The sequence below is a fragment of the Electrona antarctica genome, assembly GCF_951216825.1.
Source record: "Electrona antarctica genome assembly, chromosome: 19".
NCBI lineage: Eukaryota > Metazoa > Chordata > Actinopteri > Myctophiformes > Myctophidae > Electrona > Electrona antarctica.
Window position 1 is genome coordinate 26,958,619 of NC_136800.1, and position 21,661 is coordinate 26,980,279.

General features: G+C 44.0%; 2 protein-coding genes across 3 annotated transcripts in view; one reads left to right on the forward strand and one right to left on the reverse strand.

Moving 5' to 3' along the window:
* LOC306943077 (calsyntenin-2-like) overlaps positions 1-9,638 on the reverse strand; it is a 67,298-nt gene extending 57,660 nt beyond the window's left edge. Inside the window, exon 1 of the mRNA XM_079529281.1 lies at positions 9,543-9,638. Within this exon, the coding sequence (XP_079385407.1) occupies positions 9,543-9,618 (76 nt within the window). The 5' untranslated portion in view covers positions 9,619-9,638. The remainder of the gene's footprint in view (positions 1-9,542) is intronic.
* Positions 9,639-10,842: 1,204 nt separating this feature from the next.
* On the forward strand, positions 10,843-18,718 carry nmnat3 (nicotinamide nucleotide adenylyltransferase 3). Of its 2 annotated transcripts, XM_079529914.1 has the most exons (7): positions 10,880-10,939; positions 12,050-12,163; positions 14,311-14,454; positions 15,714-15,897; positions 16,547-16,608; positions 16,729-16,916; positions 17,715-18,718. In XM_079529914.1, the coding sequence occupies exons 3-7, from the start codon at positions 14,343-14,345 to the stop codon at positions 17,937-17,939; spliced, it is 771 nt and encodes a 256-aa protein (XP_079386040.1). In that variant the 5' UTR covers positions 10,880-10,939; positions 12,050-12,163; positions 14,311-14,342; the 3' UTR covers positions 17,940-18,718. The 2 variants fall into 2 exon arrangements, with proteins under 2 accessions (XP_079386039.1, XP_079386040.1); XM_079529913.1 differs by lacking the exon at positions 12,050-12,163 and having other exon boundaries at positions 10,843-10,939.
* The last annotated feature ends 2,943 nt before the right edge of the window (positions 18,719-21,661 follow it).

The following is a 21,661-nucleotide window of genomic DNA, read 5'->3' on the forward strand; positions in this document are numbered from 1 at the left end:
ATTTATCATTGATATTTAAGAAGCACAGCACAGCACTGTAGAAAATCAGTTTTTCCTTTTGCTTTAGTTCTTGTTTTTCTGTTCGTTTTGTTTCCCTTATCCATAATGGATAATTATTTGAATCATTAATAAGGTGGGCATAATAAGCTTCGGCTTCAGCCCAAACCTTTTCAGTCAACTGTAACTTTGTAACCCTCATTCTGTATGTTCAACTGCATTGTTTAAACATGACTGAGATAAATAAACAAACTAACTAACAAACTAACTAACTACTCTGTCGTCGACCGTAAGTAAGTAAGTAAGTAAGTAAGTAAGTAAGTAAGTAGTTCCCCCAAAATATGGACGCTGGGGTTCAAGTCGTTAAGGGGTTGCCTGCAGCAGATTTCTGCACGCTAAGCAGAACTCAGATGGTTGGCCAGTGTCCCACGGGTCACTGAAAGTCCAGTGGGTCATTGAAAGTCCAGTGGTTGGATTGAAAGCACCATTAAACGCTCCTTATTGCTCCTGTTATGTCTTAACAAGTCATTGAAGGGATCATAAACTGTGTACTGTATCAACACTGAGACAGCTGTGAAAATTAGTTTAGGGAGATTTGGGGTTGGTCAGCCGATCTGCCCGCTGATCCCATCACAACCATGTATCCTTTCTGCCGGGTGGAAACCTCATAATTAGCAGATCGACAAGCTCAAAGCGTGTCGCTTTGCACCGCTTTCCGACGAACATTTCGACCCACGTTCAAGCTTGTAGATCTGTTATTTTTTATACTTTCGGGTAACGCTGCAGTATATGAATAAATAAAAATACCAGCTAATTAAAATAAGGAGATAAAATGTTTCTACATGCATGCCTGACAGCAACAATATACAATATACTTTGTATTGGATGGATGGATGGATGGATGGATGGATGGATGGATGGATGGATGGATGGATCGATGGATCGATGGATCGATGGATCGATCGATGGATGGTTCAATATTTGCACGTGAGCCATAAAAATTGGTCCGCGACCCATGGCTCCCGACCCTAGAGGCCCCTCATTGTGAGATTCAAATTTGGGGGCCGATTGGACACTGTGTGCAGGGATGGTGGTCTCCGGTTTGATTCAAGGCCAGGCCAGCAATGTGTCGATGTTTGTCCCTGAGCGAGACTCGTAACTTCTAATTGCTCCCCGAGCGCCGTTGAATGGATGCTCACTGCTAAATGCAGAGGACACATTTCACGTACAGTATGTGCAAATGCAGTGACGAAAATAAAAAAACAAAAAAATAAAGATATATATAGTAGATTTTTTCGTTTGTGTATGGAAAACGTGGCCCATCTGCAAAATGTGGTAGCTAAATGAAAAAACTTTAACTGCATGACATGAGAGAGAATGTGTGCCGATTTATGTGAGTTGTCTTACTTCTTCCTCTTTTTTTAAGAGAATATAGCAAAACTAGCTGGTATTCTCTCTCTCTCTCTCTCTCTCTCTCTCTCTCTCTCTCTCTCTCTCTCTCTCTCTCTCTCTTCTCTCTCTCTCTCCAGAGACAAAGAGGGTTGGTCAGAGTAATGATTGTGTCCGGGAGGGAGAACAGCGCAGGTAAACCACCTGGGTGCATGAAGCACTGAACTCCTGTTAGCACAGTGGATCAAAACAACCCTGCCTAATGAGGTGTCACATTTCACACGCACACGCAGTGTGCACCAAGCGCCCTCACTGACACATCTCATCTGCAATAAAACAGCCAAGGGGTAGTTGTATTTATGCTCAGTGCAGTGACTGACGCACGCACGCACACACACACACACACACACGCGCGCGCGCACACGTATGCACACACACATACTTACTTTACACTAGTAAATGTACTTAGTTACTTTCTGCTAGTCACTCAGAACTATACTCACTACACTATAAGTCCTTTAGATCAGTGGTTCTCAAACTGGGGTACGGGGACCACCATGGGGTAATTGAGGGGGTTTCACAGGCTCCCCAGCTAAATGACTTAATATACGGTAGCATCAAAATCAGTTCAACTGCTTAATCGCCCCATACATTGACTGGCTGTTTGAAAATGAAAATAGCGATCCACAACGTGTCACAACGTGACGTGTTATGAGTTTTACTTGAAAACGAACCAAACTGCTATGCAGCGTAGATCCCATGATGACGACATGCCTGCATTTGACTTGGTCCACATCTAAAAGGTGCTCAACAACAAGAGCAATATCAACACCCACAGGCAAAGGAAGCAGCTGGGTCCATTGTATTCACTTCCTATGGATTACTCGCACCATGGAGACTGGATGGATATCTTTTTGTTTTGTTGAATTCCAAAGACAATAATTTGATGACCAGCTCCCTATGCTCCATACAGTATACACAAATGAGACTCTTTGTGTCTGGTACAGTGTCTGGTATAGCTCTCTCTTGTAATTCACAGGAGGGGCAGTATAAAGACTTCGATGACCTTGTCACATCAAGCAGAGACTTCAATCATCTCTTCATCTTGGGATAAATAAGGCTTACTTCAAGGAAGGCGATGACAATCATCTACCTGTATATAGTCTACACCAAGGGGGCAGGCAGACTTTCCAACGTTGAAGCTCTCCTCCCTAGTGGTAGGAGGAGGGACTACAGGCGGACCCGTGGATTCATGACCGGGAAACCCCGTGCAGCTGGGCTTTAACATTGAGCGCTCGGTTGCACTTCCGCATTTGACCACCAAAATGTGGTGGTCAAATGCGGAAGTAGACGTTCTGAGACGGTACTTCCGGCAGTCTTCCGGGTGCTTCAAAACGCCTCTGAGCAACTTCCACTGACATGAATAGCTGGGGGGGCGGAGCTTCGCGCCAGTTCAGTCTCTATTATATATATACTCTATGGTCTACACTCACCACTGTTTGGGTTAATAATGTACAGTAGCTTTACTTTTAGCCTTTAAGAAACTCACCATATAGGTTATATTGTAAGACTCTACACATTGTACAGAAGTGATTTTACTTTCATGAACCCCCAATTTGACATGCATTTCAGAGTAAAAAAAAAAATCATTAAAGAGAAAAGTTCTATATCATTGTATTAAGCAGAGACAAACCAGCTTTCCCAAGCTTTCCTAAACTGCACAGACCCGAAGAAGAAGAAGAAGAAGAAGAAGAAGAAGAAGGACCCACCCCGCTCTGGTCCCAACCAATAGCATTCAGTTCCAGGGTGTTTTTGGACTGGATATCAAGCCCCCAGTGAGGCTCTCCAGCGTTGAAGCACTCGGCCCTAGTGGTTGGAGCGTGAACTGCAGGCGGACCTGTGGATTCATGACCGGGAAACCCTGTGGAGCTGGGCTTTAACATTGAGCGCTCGGTTGCACTTCCGCATTTGAACACCAACATTTGGTGGTCAAATGCGGGAGTACAGGTAGACGGTTCTTCCGGGTGCTTCAAAACGCCACTGAGCAACTATTTAACACATATTTTAGCCAAAATACCTTACCTTTAATATCCAATTAAAACCACAGGAAGATAACAGCTGTTTAGTTCACCATGTCCACTGTGAGTCACTCTATATAAATATATAGAGTCAGTCGGTCCCTGAACCCAGAAATGCTTGATTTACTGGAGCTACAAGAACAGTTTTGTAATAAAATCGTACAGGACCCCTCAACATTCCTCCAGGAGCATAAATAAAATATTTTATTGTGTGTTTGATAGATTACCACCTGTCCTGCATCATTCCCACAGCACGAGTCATACCACCACCATGTATTTCATTTTCCTCAGAAACACAACAATGTGTGTGTCCGATTACGATCAAATTGAATTTCCTGCTCTACACTTCCACACTTATCTTTTTCTGCACGCCGTCGGCTCGCTGTCACACAGACACACACACACACACACACACACACACACACACACACACACACACACACACACACACACACACACACACACACACACACACACACACACACACACACACACACACACTGTAGTTTGATTTGATATTACAGGACGCCTGTATGTGTTGATTTCGTCGACTAATACTATGACAAAAAAATGAAACTAAATGAAAACTAAGAAATGACTAAAACTAAGACTAAGACTAAAATTATTGACAATCTCGTCAACAAAGGGACTAGTGGACAAAGATCCAGTACAAGTCCTTTTACACTTGGTTGCATGCTGAAAATAGCCGATCTACAAGCTCACAATGTGTCGCAGTGTGACGCGTTGTGAGCTTGTAGATCGGCTATTTTCAGTAATAAATCAGACATTACGATAGCATCTTTTTTTTAGGGGGTCCCAGATATAAATGGCATTAAATGGGGGTCAGTAGCCTATGCATGTCAAACTGGGCATCCTTTTCAAATGGGGTCTTGCCCTGAAAATTCATTTTCAGGGCAAGACCTCGACCTTGTGCGTGCGGACTCGGCCCCCAGCCTGGTACCCTAGTCAAAATATGGCCCTTGAGGGAAATTAATTGGGGAACCCTGCTGTAGATCTTCTATTATCAGTGAATGTTAACCCCAGAATATGGATGAAAAGTTCCTATGCAAGTTCCTAATGCATGCCCCACCCGGTTATGTGCGATGATACCTGTTGTCCTGTGTGTGTGCGCGTGTGCGTGTGCATGTGTGTGTGTGTGTGTGTGTGTGTGTGTGTGTGTGTGTGTGTGTGTGTGTGTGTGTGTGTGTGTGTGTGTGTGTGTGTGTGTGTGTGTGTGTGTGTGTGAGTGAGTGTGAGTGTGAGAATGTGTGTGCCCTGCATCAAACCAGTATAGAGCAAACAGTCAACACCTCTAATGCAATAGGGAGCAGACCTTTTAGTAGCATTGACAAAAAACGGAATGGATTCAAAAGTCTGTATGGCAATAAGCTGATCGCTGCTTGAGGAAGAAAGCTGTGTGACTCATCCTCTGACCTTCTGGAGAGAGAGAGAGAGAGAGAGAGAGAGAGAGAGAGAGAGAGAGAGAGAGAGAGAGAGAGAGAGAGAGATAGAGGGAGAGGGAAAGGGAGAGGGAAAGGGAAAGGGAAAGGGAGAGAGAGTGTCTACTTACTGCATGCTGTATGGGTGCAGTACATAGTTTAGACTAGTCATTGGTGTTCTCATAGTTTTAAGTAAAAAATAATACATACAAATTTATATCACGACATCAGTTTCAGCCAAACTTAAACTGATGTTGATGCTATATTGGCAAATTATTATCTTTGACAATTTTCAGAACTGGGCTTAAAACTGGCACGGCTAAATGTGCTAAATGACTAAAACTAAATACATTTGCTTTTGTTACATTAGTTAGTATTGGTTAGTTTTGTAAAAAAAAACACTACGGTTTCAGTTAGTTATCGTTTTGATTTTACTTTATTTGTGTTATTTTTCTAGACCGTCGTTTTATATGTAGGCCTATATTTATTTCAGTTACAATACAGAAGCACAATGTAGTTTGGGGTATATCAGTGGCCACATTGGACACATTAACACAACAGCCAACATCTTACCCATGAGTCTCTTGCAAGCATGTCCGGTGAGGATGCGCTGTTATTGGCCAGTCTTGGCTTTGACTGGCAGTTCTGCCGTGGTGCCAGGATGAAACTCATTGTCTCCCCTATACTTAGTAAATCAAGCCGTATAAATGTATTGAAGGATGATTGTTATTGCTTGAACATGCAACGTTATTGCGAACGCAGGTCGCAGTTACTATGAAAATGTGCAAGGGGCTGGTTACGCTCAAGCCTATGTCACACTTCGCCTGTCACACTTCGCCTGTCACACTTCCTGTACTCGCTTGCCTGTAGTGCTTGCATAGCTTTCTATGGGCCAACCAAGCCTGTCACGCTTCATGTAATGCTCTCGCTCTTGTGTAATGTAATGCTGTTAGCCACCGCCCACTCCAGAAAGTGTCATCTACTCAGCTCCGGAGTAACAGCGGAGTGCTAAGCGACCTCGCAATAAACAAGGAAATGTCGCATCACGACTTTTGCTTATTCCTTCTAAATCTCTGTATATAAAATATAGCTAACTCATCGAATCTCTTACTGTAGTTACATCAATATTGTTCTTATAAAATAGTTGCCACTACACACACTACACACACACACACACACACACACACACACACACACACACACACACACATGCGGCCGATATTTGTTAAATGTTTCGGGACATTTAATATCGCTGAGACAGTTTATTTGTTTTTGGACCACAATGCTTATATGAGACAATTTAAAATGAAACTTCTACGGATGAGCGAGTGACATCAGGACTTCGGTAGAGATTTCACCGTCTGTCCACTCCGCTGTAGTGCTGACATAATGAAGTGACATTATTCCGGTAGAGTGTCTCAGCCCTGCGGTGGCTTCTCGCCTTGGCTTTAAGGCGTCTTACTGGTAACCTTATATGGCACATAATGGGCTTTAGTTGTTCAAAAGTTACATAGTGCAACTTACATAGTGCCACTTCAACTAAGATGGTTTTCCAATTCCAGTTTTGGTCATTTTGTTATTGATAACTATAACAACTCTACTTCACCAGCTGTGCAGTGAACAGGTATAGAGGTGGTGGATCCACAAATAGCTCCATGCAGGCCTCAGTGCTGTCTGTCTGCTCTGTGGCATATACTTGCCTAGCAGCACATAATAATCATGATCAATCACTGCACCTCGCACACGTACATGCGCACGCACGCACGCACGCACATGCGCACGCACGCACGCACGCACACACGCACACAGCCCTATGCAGTGCTCTAGTCTAAAGTGACTGGATCCTGTCTCATTTCTCATTTCAACAAGGATTACTGTCATTATGGTAATCTTCATATTGCACACACCATAGCCTACTTGTAACTTCCATTAGCCCTCACACAAAATGTGAGGGCACGCATGCACGCACGCAGGCACGCAGGCACACAGGCACGCAGGCACGCAGGCAGGCACACAGGCACGCAGGCAGGCACGCAGGCAGGCACGCAGGCACGCACGCACGCACGCACGCACGCACGCACGCACGCACGCACGCACGCACGCACGCACGCACGCACTTCTCTCTCTCTCACACACACACACACACACACACACACACACACACACACACACACACACACACACACACACACACACACACACACACACACACACACACACGTCTATCTCTCTCTCTCTCTCTCACACACACACACACACACACACACACACACACACACACACACACACACACACACACACACAGACAATGGGGATGTTGTGTTTTCCACAAGATGCACTTGGCTATGGGCTTGCATCTTGGCACATGTTTAAAGTTAACTGGGTGCTCTGCTCTTGGCACAGTAATAATACTAATATCTACTTTGAACTATGTTTAAAGTATTTTTAGACTGTTAGGTTCAGAGTTAAAAGTGAATAGGGAAAGTGTCTGTCTGGCTGTCTGTCTGACTGAGGAGGTGCTCAAAAAACTGAGTGCCCTTCAACCCCACAAGGCCAAGCTGGCCATGATAATATTCCCTCTAAATTTCTCAGAGACTCAGCCATCTCTATAGCTCCAATCATCACCCACATAATAAAACTCTCCATGAAACAGGGACAGGTCCCCCAACTGGCTAAAGTAACCCCCCTGCACAAGAAAGGGAGCAAATTAGACCCCGGCAACTACCGCCCTGTTTCTATTCTAAGCTCCATCTCGAAAGTGATGGAAAATTAACAGGTTGGAAAGTATCTTGCCACAAAAAAGAAGAATGTACAAATTCAAATCTGGCTTCAGAACATCCCACTCCACGGACACATGCCTACTATCTACTATTTGAGTGACCACATCAAACAAGAGGTGGATGCTGGCAAATACTGCGGCATGGTCATGCTGGACCTGCAAAGGCTTTTTACACTGTGAACCACTCCATACTGGTAAACAAGCTAAAAGCCATTGGTGTTCCACAAGGAAGCATACTAGGGCCTTTACTGTTCCAATTATATGTAAACGACATCAGCTTGTGACTGCAACTTGTTCCTGTTCGCAGATGACTCTGTCACTGATGTCACTGCTGGTCTCGGACAGGAACAAGCTGCAGGTTGAAAAGGCCCTCAGCTCTGAGCTCGGTAGAATCTGCACCTGGCTCGCTGATAACAAACTATCTTTACACCTGGGAAAAACTGAATCCATTCTCTTTGGTTCAAATCGTAATCTCGGCAAGGCTGATGACTTATTGATTAGACTGGGTGACTATTATCACACGAAAAGATGAAATTACCTACACCTAGGTTCCATCCTGGACTGGAGGCACATCTTTCCGGTGATAAAATGGCCACCAACGTAATAAAAAAAGTCAACCAAATAACAAGATTCCTATACAAGATCTCCTCACTGGTCAACAAAAACACATTGAAGACCCAACAGGAGCCCTCGTACAAGGTTTCTTCGACTATGGCCCTTAAAACTAGGCTCCAGACTTCCCTAAACAAACTGGTCAGGTTACTACTTGGCCTCACTCCTTGAACCCACCTCACCCCTGCCCATTTTGACAGACTGGAATGGCTTAGGGTCGACGACAGAGTACAGCATCTTGCAATGGGTCTGGTCCACAAGATTCGGTACATCACCAAGATAGCATGTACCTGTCTAAATACTTCCTTCGAACGAAGTCCAAACCCATAACACCAGAGGTAGCTCAACAAACCATGTGCAACCCAGATTCGGCACAAATAAGGGACTCAATTATTTTCGCTGAGTCCTATGCCACCAAAATGTGGAACGCCCTACCAACAGTCATTAAGACATGCAAATCCCTTGAATCCTTCAAAACCGCTCTCAAAGGGCACCTATGGCTGCAATTCGAAACTGGCCCCGTAAAACCTGAATCCCCCACCCACCCCTTTTCCCCCTCACTACATATGTTTGTTTTTTCCCTTTTTACCTATGATGATTTCCTGTTTTTGGCTATAAAAGAGTATATTTGTACGTCTCTAATTAGTATGATGAATTGAACATGGTGGGCCCTAATATTGTAGGTATAAGTGTAATACTTTATGCCATGGTTTCGTCCACAGTTAACAGTTTTGTATTGAGTTGTGCTTGAAATGTAGTCTACTGTAATTCTCCACACGTTGTTAATAAATTCATCAATCAATCAAAGCCAGGGTATGGCTGTTGCTGTACAAAGTTAAAACTTCAACTGTTTGTGGCCCTGAGGAACCCTTAACCAGGCAGAATAATGATCGTGTTTTGTAGCGGCAGCCTATAGGCCTATATGTAGGCCTACTCAGTCCAGAGAGACCCAATTTACACCCTGTACGTACATCTCTCTCTCTCTCTCTCTCTCTCTCTCTCTCTCTCTCTCTCTAATATACTGTAGGACTACATTTCATTCAAACTAAAGTCGCTCAGCAAAAGCAACTGAGAACCTTCATTATCATTCTGGAGCAATTGGTTTTGACATCAAGACCGCCAGTTTCCATTCATTTCCATCTGAACACTTTCAGAGTTATAACGTTTGTAATAAGGGTCCATTATTTAAGCAAACAAACAAACAAAAAAACAAACAAACAAACAAACAGAACGTGTTCTTAGTCTTACCTTTTCCAACGAGTGCACAAGACGCCTGACGCCCCCAAACTATCCAGAAGAGTGAAAACAAAACCCCGAAGAGCATGTTGGTGGATCGATTTGGCTTTAATCCTCAAATATCCAACCTAGATACTTTGTTCCAACTGATGTGCGGCTCTGAACGGCGCTGCGCTCCAACAGTGGTTCGAGGGTCGAGGGATGAGAGGAGGCTGGGTGGGATTCAGTTCAGCCAGGGTTTGATTTGACTTCTTCTGGGGGCTGCTGGGTGGGTATCCTGGAAGGGGACGGGATTGATTCCGTCACTCACGCACGGAGAAGAGAGAGAGAGAGAGAGAGAGAGAGAGAGAGAGAGAGAGAGAGAGAGAGAGAGAGAGAGAGAGAGAGAGAGAGAGAGAGAGAGAGAGAGATCCCAGACCTGCAGTAGCCTGTGCAAAATGTATAGTTCCCGAATGCAATGCATATGATTTATGATTGTTTGCAGGCTATACCGAATCAATTGCTATTGCAATGCATAGCTGTAAAAAAAAATCACACCCGTGTGAAGTGAGGGGCGCCAATATATTCTAACTCATGTTGATTAGGTGATGTAATGGTGATGAAAAAACAAATGGTGCCAACACAAACATTAAATTCTCGTTAATGGCATTTAATGTTTGTGTTAATGGCGTTTTTAAAACAAACATTGAACTAAAAACAAAGGGCAGAAAATAAAATAAAAAATAAAAGTTAATTATTCTTAATTTTCTTCTAGGCAGGCTAACTCAGTCACAGAATGAGGGCACTGTTTTGTCATCAAAAGCATTTCAGCTTTGTTTGTGTCAGAAACAAGCATGAAAGCTTTTATTTTTTTCAACAGCACACAGGCTCCCCCTGCTGATTGAAGTCTGTCACTACATGTCACAAATGACTGCTGTGGTTTCATGGTTTTATTCTAAATTATGACACTTCTTCTTGTGCTTCTGCGTGCATCACGACGATACTCAACAGCAGTATTTTTTATTATTATTATTTTAATGAATAAAATAACAGGTAATGTCAAATAATATTTTGACTGTTTCCACTATTTGAAACAGGGCCAAAGTGGATAATTCATAATCTCCTTCTCCTCCTCCTACAAATAATGAAGTAAAGTATACCTCAAACGAATGCACTTAATGTACAGATTCTGATGCTGCATGTCATTTTACTTGTCAACCATCCGTGGATTTCAGCACCATGGGCAGCTCCCTCTTTCTCTCTCTGTAAGACTTCTTGCGTCCACTAGAGGTCAGATTTGAGCTACTTTTCCGGAACTGTCGAGCGGCGTTCTGTGGAACGGAGGGAACGCAATCAATGTGACACACTGTGTGACACATTTGACACAAACAGAAGGCAGGCTAGCGGCAGGCAGATTGCAGAAGCCGAAGGTAATGGCATGATATAGTGAGATTAATGTTGGAATATATTCTATGATATGATACATTAAATTATGGATACTATAGTGTTATGTTGGAATATCTTCAGGTACAAATATTGTCTGTTATATCGGCATATTCATTATTTTATAGTTTACTGATGTTACACTGTTTATTAAACTGACATGTTAATGGGAAGATAGCTTATTTCATAGTTTAGTGGTTTTAATTAAAACACTGCCTATTAGACCGAGATAGTTTAGACTTTAGACTGATCTTTACTGTCTATTAGGCCAACGTGTTCATGACATGATTTGATGACAGTACATGGACACATGGGTAGAATTATCTAAGCTTTTCTTATTAGATTGAATAGAAGACGCACCTAACCTTGTGTCACCAGACTTTCCAATTAAGGCGCACCAAGGGCCCAAATCAAATGGAGCTAATTAACAACGGATTAACTGTTTACCTGAGCGCACGTTCTCATACACAACTAGCAGTATGGCTTTTGATTGATTGATTTATTAACAGTTTGCAGAATTATAGTACATTTCAAGTACAACTCAATACAAAAACTGTTTACTGTGAGTGGACGGCATAAAGCATTACACTTGTTTACAATAGGGCGCACCATTTTCAATTCATCAAAACATTTAGAGACGTACGAATATACACAACTATATAGTCAAAACAGGAAATCATCATAGGAGGTAAAAAGGGAAAAGACTGATACCTGTCCATTTAAACTCTAGACGGGCAGCCGGCGAAAAATAGAGTTCTTAACAGGCCTGAAATTTAAGATCTTACCCCCGCAAAGTGCCAGCGCTCGCCTAGCAGTCTGCTGTCACCCAGGCAGATATGTTGATCTGACCCCCCATTCCAAAGCGCCAGCGCTCACCCAGCAGTCTGCTGTCACCCAGGCGGATATGTTGATCTGACCCCCCATTCCAAAGCACCAGTGCTCACCCAGCAGTCTGCTGTCACCCAGGCGCATGCTAGCCCTAAAGGGCGAGGTCGCTTCTCGCCCTCAGGCGTCTTACTGGTTAACTACTATATTTTAATGCATTTTAGGGCATCATAAATGATGGTATGTTGTTTTTGTTTTTTTGTCTCCACCAGGCCGAAGGCATGGGGAGAGAGTATGTTTTGCACTCCGTCCGTGTGTGTGTGTGTCCTTCCTTCCGTCCGTCCGTCCGTCCGTCCTTCCGTCCGTCCGTTATCAGCTAATCTCCGGTACCGTTGGCCCGATCCATGCCAAACTGTGCACACACACTCCATAGATACCAACGATGAACCTCTGCCCCAAATATTCCTCAACGGCCTGTTATAGCGCCACCATGAGGCCGATTTAGGCAAAACACATTTCTGTAGATTACCCGTACACATTTTATCCATACATCACACAATTCGGTATACACTATCTACATAGTCATGTGATCAACACGGATTTGCACCATTTCCCATCTTCCATCCTGCTTGGCTAATATTGGCTTCCAAAGCTCACATGAATGGTCCGTTTCGAACAAAATGCCACAAATCACAAAAACAGTGTGCAATTTCCGTGAAATTATACACGCACATTTCCACTAGGCCGAGGATGACATGCCACTCATTATTTTCCAAATCAGCCTCATGGTGGCGCTATAACAGGCCAATTCCTGTTTTTAGCTATAACTGCATCAATCTGTATACAACTTATGTATGCGCACTCCCTAGAGGCCATGGAAAAACATTTTCCCTGCATCCCTCCACATCTGCCGGTTATAGCGCCACCATGAGGCCGATTTCTGCTAAACACATTGCTTATGTTAGTCGCACAGATTTCATCAAAATCTCACGCAAATCGGTACACACGATCTCTGTAGTGATCAAGACGAGTCTGTTGGATTTCTCAAAGTTTTCAGGAGTGGCCTGTTTCGTTCAAAATGCTGCACATAAACAAACAAACAAAAAAACATGTTTATATTACTCCTAAACATTTTGCCAAACATCACACACCGTCCTATCCTCCTGGTGGAGACCTGTGCCCAGAAGGGCACTTTTTCTAGTTTTTCACTGATATGCCATTATGGTTGAATACCTTTCTTTTCATTGTGGATTACATTTTACAATTATGTTGCATTGTAATCTGTTGTTATTGTCTCCACCAGGCCGAAGGCATGGGGAGAGAGTATGTTTTGCACTCCGTCCGTGTGTGTGTGTGTGTGTGTGTGTGTCCTTCCTTCCTTCCTTCCTTCCGTCCTTCCGTCCGTCCGTCCGTTATCAGCTAATCTCCGGCACCGTTGGCCCGATCCATGCCAACCTTTGCACACACACTCCATGGATGCCAACGATGAACCTCTGCCCCAAATATTCCTCAACGGCCTGTTATAGCGCCACCATGAGGCCGATTTAGGAAAAACGCATTTCTGTAGATTACTCGTACACATTTTATCCATACATCACACAATTCGGTATACACTATCTCCATAGTCATGTGATCAACACAGATCTGGACAATTTCCCATCTTCCATCCTGATTGGCTAATATTGGCTTCCAAAGCTCACATGATTGGTCCGTTTCGAACAAAATGCCACAAATCACAAACACAGTGTGCAATTTCCGTGAAATTATACACGCACATTTCCACTAGGCCGAGGACGACATGCCACTCATTCTTTTCCAAATCAGCCTCATGGTGGCGCTATAACAGGCAGATTCCTGTTTTTAGCTATAACTTCATCAATCTGTATACAACTTATGTATGCGCACTCCCTAGAGGCCATGGAAAAACATTGTCCCTGCATCCCTCCACATCTGCCGGTTATAGCGCCACCATGAGGCCGATTTCTGCTAAACACATTGCTTATGTTAGTCGCACAGATTTCATCCAAATCTCACGCAAATCGGTACACATGATCTCTGTAGTCATGTGATCAAGACTAGTCTGTTGGATTTATCAGATTATACACTGATTGGCTAACATTGCCTTCTAAAGTTTTCAGGAGTGGCCCGTTTCGTTCAAAATGCTGCACATGTCCTGCTCATCCACAATTCTATCCTCAGAGATTCTATGAGTGATCTGGCTCTGTTGGGTCTTCAATATGTTTTTGTCCGGGTTGAACTAATGCTAATATCAGATCAATATGATAGAACCTATATATGGATCTTATTGGTTCAGTCATCCTGACAAAGCCTAATCAGATAATATATAATGGAGGTCTGTTCAAGGCAGAAGGGGAAGTCGAGGCATCCTGGTTTAAGTTCTACTGCGGCGGGTTCTAACCTAAGTAATCAGCAATAGAGCCTTGAGCTATTTTATAGTCAGTGACCTGCATATATATGGTACACAATATACACCAAATATATATATCTGTCTGTCTGTCTGTCTGTCTCATAGATTCAGGATGGTAATGGGGGGGTGCCAGTAGGATGCCGTCGTGTCGCATCCCGCTGGTGCTGCTGGCCTGCGGTTCGTTCAACCCCATCACCAACCAGCACATGAGACTGTTTGAGCTGGCCAGAGATCACATGACCGGTACAGGTATGAAACTACATGAACAGTAGTACATAGACTACATGTACAGTACATGTACAGTATGAAACCACGTGATCTAGGTCAGTGTTTCCCAAACACTGGGTCGGGCGACCTGTGGTGTTCTGTGCATTTTTGCGACAACTACGGAATCGTGCATTTCCCGTCAGTGTGTGTTGGTTGGTTGGTTGGTCGGGGTGAGAGAGCACATGACATCATAGAGCATGAGATCATCATATGTCATCAATATTAAGCCCATATATGGAGATCCCTGATGTAATCAATATTGGCCAGCAACTCTACAGTACATCTGACCTCAAACCCTTAGATCTCCATATATGGAGCTGACCTGTTCTGACATTGCATATGTTGATCCTTTCCCATCCATCATTCCTCTTCGATGTCCCCATTTTGACTGATACCTGTCCATTTAAACTCTAGACGGGCCTGCCCCAAAGTTATTAGTGCAGCCGCGCCCGGCAGCCGGCGAAAACTAGAGTTATTAACCCCCTATGCCAAAGTGCCAGCGCTCGCCCAGCAGTCTGCTGTCACCCAGGCAGATATGTTGATCTGACCCCCCATTCCAAAGCGCCAGCGCTCACCCAGCAGTCTGCTGTCACCCAGGCAGATATGTTGATCTGACCCCCCATTCCAAAGCGCCAGCGCTCGCCCAGCAGTCTGCTGTCACCCAGGCAGATATGTTGATCTGACCCCCCATTCCAAAGCGCCAGCGCTCACCCAGCAGTCTGCTGTCACCCAGGCAGATATGTTGATCTGACCCCCCATTCCAAAGCGCCAGCGCTCACCCAGCAGTCTGCTGTCACCCAGGCTGATATGTTGATCTGACCCCCATTCCAAAGCGCCAGCGCTCACCCAGCAGTCTGCTGTCACCCAGGCGGATGCTAGCCCTAAAGGGTGAGGTCGCGTCTCGCCCTCAGGCATCTTACTGGTTAACTACTATATTTTAATGCATTTTAGGGCATCATAAATGATGTGGTATGTTGTTTTTTTTCACTGATCGGCCATTATGGTTGAATAGCTTTCTTTTCATTGTTTTTTTATTGTGGATTACATTTTACAATTATGTTTCATTGTAATCTGTTGTTATTTGTGTGTTTATTTTTATTTGGATGCTACCTTGGCCAGGTCTCTCTTATAAAATAAGTTCATGATCTCAATGGGACTTAATTGTTGGTAAAATAAATGTCAAATATATAAAAAGGTGTAGGTTACAGAGGTGAATGTGTGATGTCATGGTCTCCTGATAGGTCAGTACCAGGTGGTGGGCGGGATCGTGTCTCCAGTGAGTGACGGCTATGCCAAGCAGGGCTTGGTGTCGGCCAATCACAGGACCGCCATGGCCAGGTTGGCACTCCAGACCTCTGATTGGATAAAGGTCGACGAATGGGAGAGCCAGCAGCCTGATTGGACGGAGACGGTGCTCACCATGAGGTGAGGTGCATTTTAAAAACGTCTACGCTTGTACAAAGCTATGTGAAACATGCTGAATGCATTGCAGTTAGATTAGTCACCAGCCAAGTCTACGGACTTTAATGTTTGTTTAGGGCAGTAAATGCCAACGTAAGACATCATGTGGCTGATATTCAGTAAATACAGTGATTTTTGAGGGGCGCTAGCTCCTCCTATATTCAGCTATTAGTGTAGATTTCTGTCTTACACAAACATTAAATTCCCATTGACAATGAATGGAGAATTTATGTCATATGTGGACGAGCAAATCGGCTATTTGCGTCTTACGCAAACATTAAATTCCCATTGACAATGAATAGAGAATTTACGTCATAAAGTATGTGTCTGAGCAAAGATAAGAGTGCCCCTCTTCACACAGGTGTGATTGTTTAAAATTATATAATTATATAATTTAATAATAATTAAACTATTATTGTTATTGTTGTTATTATTACACAATTTAGTGTTTGTTTAGTAACAGGGATCTCCCTGTCTCTCCAGCTCTTTATTAAATTCAGAAAATATGTAATTTGCAAATTGAGGGTTAACTTCAAAGCAGTGGACTTTCTCAACAAAACAATCCTTCAGTCAGTCACCCCCCCCCCCCTCTCTCTCTCTCTATCTCTCTCAGGTACCACTACGGTCGTGTTCTACAGCAGTACAAGCAACAAAACAATGCCTATCCAGACTCAAGTACGTTTATTTTTCATGTATGTGATGAATGTACTTTGAATCACTTTGAGTCTTATGTACTTCAGTCTACAGATACCGGTACTCAGTAAATGAACTTTGTTCCCGTGTGCCATGATGCAGTTCCAGACCCTGAGCTCAAGCTGCTATGCGGAGCAGACTTCCTGGACACCTTCAAGGTCCCGGGCCTGTGGCTGGAGCAGCACGTGGAAGAGGTGGCCGGACGCTTTGGCCTTGTGTGTGTCAGCCGAGGGGACCTGCAGCCTGAGCACGCCGTGCACCAGTCTGACATCCTGTCCCGCCATCACAAGGTCATTATTAGGGTTAACCCAGAACCTTCTGTAACGTTTCAGAACCCGTGAAGTTCTGTGATTGTTGTATTGTTTATTGTTTCCTTTATGACACAAACCACCCCTGAAGGGGAAGGTACTGTACGTGATTTAACAAAAATGCATCCTTCAAAATCGGAGCTCTGGGGTGCCGGAACAACATGGCCGGTTTTACTCGGAAACCCACGACCCGGAAACAATCCACTAAAAACTTTACATAGCTAGCTTACATTGCGATCGTTTTAATTTATACGATATATGATCCAAAAAGCGTTCATATTTTGCGGGAGAGACGGATGAGGAGCAGAAATGAAGCGCCAGTATATCGATCCGTTCAACACCACGGAGAGCGCCCTGGATTAGGAGAGACGAGTCATTCTTTCCACCGCGCTGACGGCTAAATCAATGGTAAGCTAACAATTGCCTAGAGTGTAGCATACGGTAGCCGAAAGGCGAACTGACAAATAAAAAAGGAAAAAAATCTGAATATTCTTATCTCGCCCCGTATCATTGAGGATGCGCTAGGACGTCTGAGGACGTCGGATGCACCCCTCGGTTCGATTCCCTAGGACGTGTGAGCACGTCGGATGGACGGAACCAGTTAAAAAAGGAAATAACCGATGTACAACTAGAAAAGTGCATATTTTCTGCTGTTTTAGAAAACATTTGAATTTAAGTTCAATACTTTTCCATTAGTGTTTTATTTTGGTTTTACTTGTAATTTTAGTTTTAGTTATTTCAATAGTTAACTTTAACTATAGTACATTTATCTCACGACAGAACATCTTCCTGCTGAGGGAGTGGGTGAGGAACGAGACCAGCGCCACGGAGGTCCGGCGGGCCCTGAGGCGAGGCCACAGCGTCAAGTACCTGATCCCTGATGCAGTGATAGAATACATCCAGCAGCACCGTCTGTACACCGAGGACAGTGAGAGGAAGAACCAGGGCTCATTGCTCAGACCTCTGACCAAGCAAAGCATCCCTGTCGAGAGCTTAGATGACTGACTTCACCAAGCAGAGTAGCCCCGTCAAGAGCTTAGATGATCGACTGACTTCACCAAGCAAAGTAGACCTGTCAAGAGCTTGGATCAGGGGTTCCCAACCTTTCTGTTACCACGGACCGGTTGACAGTTCAGGAAATGTCCGTGGACCGTGGTCCCAGACAAAAATTGTTAGGGATGCACCGAATATTCGGCCACCAAAACTATTCGGCCAGATAGTGGCAAAAATGCATATTAGGTATTCAGTTCGGTTGATTTTTGGAATTCTCAAAGAACCGGGGTTATCTTTCGTAACCTACTGTTTTGTTTCGCCTTCGAGGTGCGACGGACTGGCGGCCATATATGGTGGTGTGACATGTCAGACATGACGGACTGACATCCATATATATGGGCCGTGACGGATGGACGTTTTGCAGGTTTTCATAGTAATGTGCCACCAATGGTTGCAATCATATTCGGTATTTGCTTTTTGCGGTATATAATACAGAGCTTCATATTTGTGTCATACAGCGATTCCTAACCTGTGATATTGCAAATCGGCCCCCAAATGGTTGTTGGTCTTTATAATACACTTTAGTTTTTTATTTCAATATTATGATTGAATTATGATTGATATGATACGTATGTTGTGCTATGGCCTTATGTTCTCAGCATCATTGAAAATTAGGGACTTGACCTCAATGTATTTCTGAGAAAGTATGGAATGAATGCATGGAAATAAATGCCAAAACAGTACGATTATATTGATAATATAACAATAATAAAATAATGGAGATTTTCTTTCTTTTTTTTCCTTTAAAACCTTGAAAAATGATAAATAGGAATGAAAGTATACTAGGTTTCATTGATCCAAGCTGGAACACAATCGATTGATTGATCATTAATCCCTCTGAAAATGCTTGTGGCCCACCCATCTGACCTCTTAACACACAGCAGCCGAATCGGTGGGCTGCAAAGAAGAGATTTTTAAGTGGGCCATCATAAAAAATCGTCAAGTATACAGTACAAAGAATATAGAACAAATTATAGTACATATTGCTGCACAACACTGCTTCAATGATAGAAGAAAAAAAGTAATACAAATGTTTCTATTCAGTGTGTTACTGTCCCATTCTGGTTACTGGGACATTCACTTCAGATGCCATCGTCAGCATCTGCATGATGGTCAGATTATTCCTTTCCAAGTCCCTGTGTCTCCTTAGTCTTCTTTCACTGGTAACGGCGTAGCTTGTTCTCTGAAACCATACACAGCTGGTAGTCGATCAAGGCAAGGAAATGTAGAGACATCTCCCCCCGAAATGTCAGAAAGTGAAGACGTCTCACCAGGTGAGTTATCCAGTATTTGACACACGCATATTAACTCTTTTGGGTCTCGAGCCAAAAAGTTTGAGAACCACTGCTGTACTAGCCTGGCTAATAAGCCAGACTCAAATCACACTGTCGTGTGGTATTTGAGTCTGGAGATGCTGTGTATGGATCTTGTTTCCCGGGGGGCGGGTTCAAACATTTTCTCTTTGACGCAATTGGTCAGAGCTACTGTCAGTCAAAGGTCTCAAGCATTGAACGTCACTGTACCAAAGCCCGCCCATATTGCATACCGTGTCCCGATTGGCCACACCAGATCTGGTGTAGGAAATGGGCGTACAATTGAGCCTCTCCAGACCGTAATCCGCCGGCAGGCAATTCTTTTTTTGCCAACGGCTGATTTGGTCTGGCTTATTAGCCAGGCTACTGCTGTACAGCTGTGAGCTCCACAAAGTACAACTTGTGCTGTGAGTTGGACGACAGGACTCATCAGCCTGATCAGGGTCATCTCCACTGTCCACTCTCACTTTGCTGCATTCAAACTTATCGAACTCCTCTGCGAGGCAGGAGAGGGACAGCTAACAATAGCTCCCATATGGGCATCGGGGAATGACTCACATGAGAGCTAATCATCATTAGCATCCTCTCCATCTTCTCAACTCCTGTGAGTGTGATGTCATTCGTGGTTAGTGGCCACCTAAGATTGAGGTAGTAATCCGAACTGCAGGCACAAGCTTTTCAGCCTGCCGCCAATGCTGTGGGGACCTCCAGGGGACCTTTAATTAATTAGATTAATTTGTATTTCAGCTTTGAGTCATGGCGTCTTTCCAGGAATTTAATTCGCTTTTCTGTCATCCATCAGTTTGCCTTTGACTATAGAGAGAATGTGAATGTCTAACTAACTTCTCTCTTTCCACCTCCTCCGAGGTGGAAAGCCTGGTGACGTGAGGTTAAACTTTCTGGGAAGAGTTCAGAATCGCTGGCCAATCGGAGGGGAGAATAGAGAGTTATTGCACAATTTAAATGTTTTACTCTTTAAACAGTTGCACTGTTATTGCACTGCACTAGTCTGCTTGCCTATAGGCAGCCACCCCATATCCTTAATGGGTCCTGGAACAGAAAACCCGATCTGTTACTTACGTCTCCCAGTAGAACCATTCTGTCCTCAGTCTCTGTCCCTCATGAGTCTCCGTCTCTCAGTTCCTCGTCTAAGGGAACAGACCCCAAAGCAAGATTCACAGCTCGGGCTCCCCTCCCCACATTCAAAAAAGAAAAATATCAACTATACCTGGGCCCTCATCAAACCCTGTACACTGCCCCCACTGCCACCTTTAGATCTCCAAATATGGAGCTGCTCTGTTCTGACATTCCATATGTTGATCTGACATCATCAAACCCTGTACACTCAAGGCACGCTCCATACAGTATGTGGCCAGAACTCATCAAACCCTGTACACATAAGATACTGCCCCCGCTGCCACCCTTAGATCTCCATATATGGAGCTGCTCTGTTCTGACATTCCATATGTTGATCTGACATCATCAAACCCTGTACACTCAAGGCACGCTCCATATATGGCCAGTACAGAATCATTCCATATGTTGATCTGACCCCCAAGCCAAAGCGTCAGCGCTCGCCCAGCAGTCTCCCGTCACCATGAGGCGGGTGCGAGGGTGAGGTTGCTTCTCGCCCTCAGGGTCTTACTGGTTAATCATTACATTACATTACATTACAATTATATTCTCATGGAGGAAATTACCTACCTGGGTTTCATCTTGAGGCAAATCATTCCAGTGATAAAATGGCAACTAATAAAGTCAACCAAAGAACAAGATTTTTGTACAAGATCTCCTCACTGGTCTGTAAGAATACATTGAGGACTCTAACAGGAGCACTCATCTAATGTCTCTTCGACTATGCGTGCACCTCATGGTACCACACAAGCCTTAAAAACAAGGCTCCAGACATCCCAAAACAAACTTGTCTGCTTTTGAGTCCTGCAACACTTGTTCCTGACATTTTTGACAATGACAACAGACTATTAAACTGAGTGTAACTGTAAGAACAGCAAATAATATCACATTATACAGTCATGTTGCTGTATATATCCTTACAACTCTTTGTTGATAGAATACATCCTGTGTAGACCACCTGCTGTGCATGCGTGCGTGCGTGCGTGCGTGCGTGCGTGCTACACCAAATCAACACAATCAAGAACGACAATGTTTTGCGCAGGGCTGGACTGGCCATAGGACATACCGGGAATATTCCCGGTGGGCCGCGAACGTAGGGGGGCATGATATTGATGATTTCTTTTTGACAGGCAGAGGCAGGCCAATAGGCGGCAGGCCACCAGGAAAGGTCCGGGCATGCTTCCATTCTGCCAGTGCCATCATGATAATTTCACTGTACCTGTATCA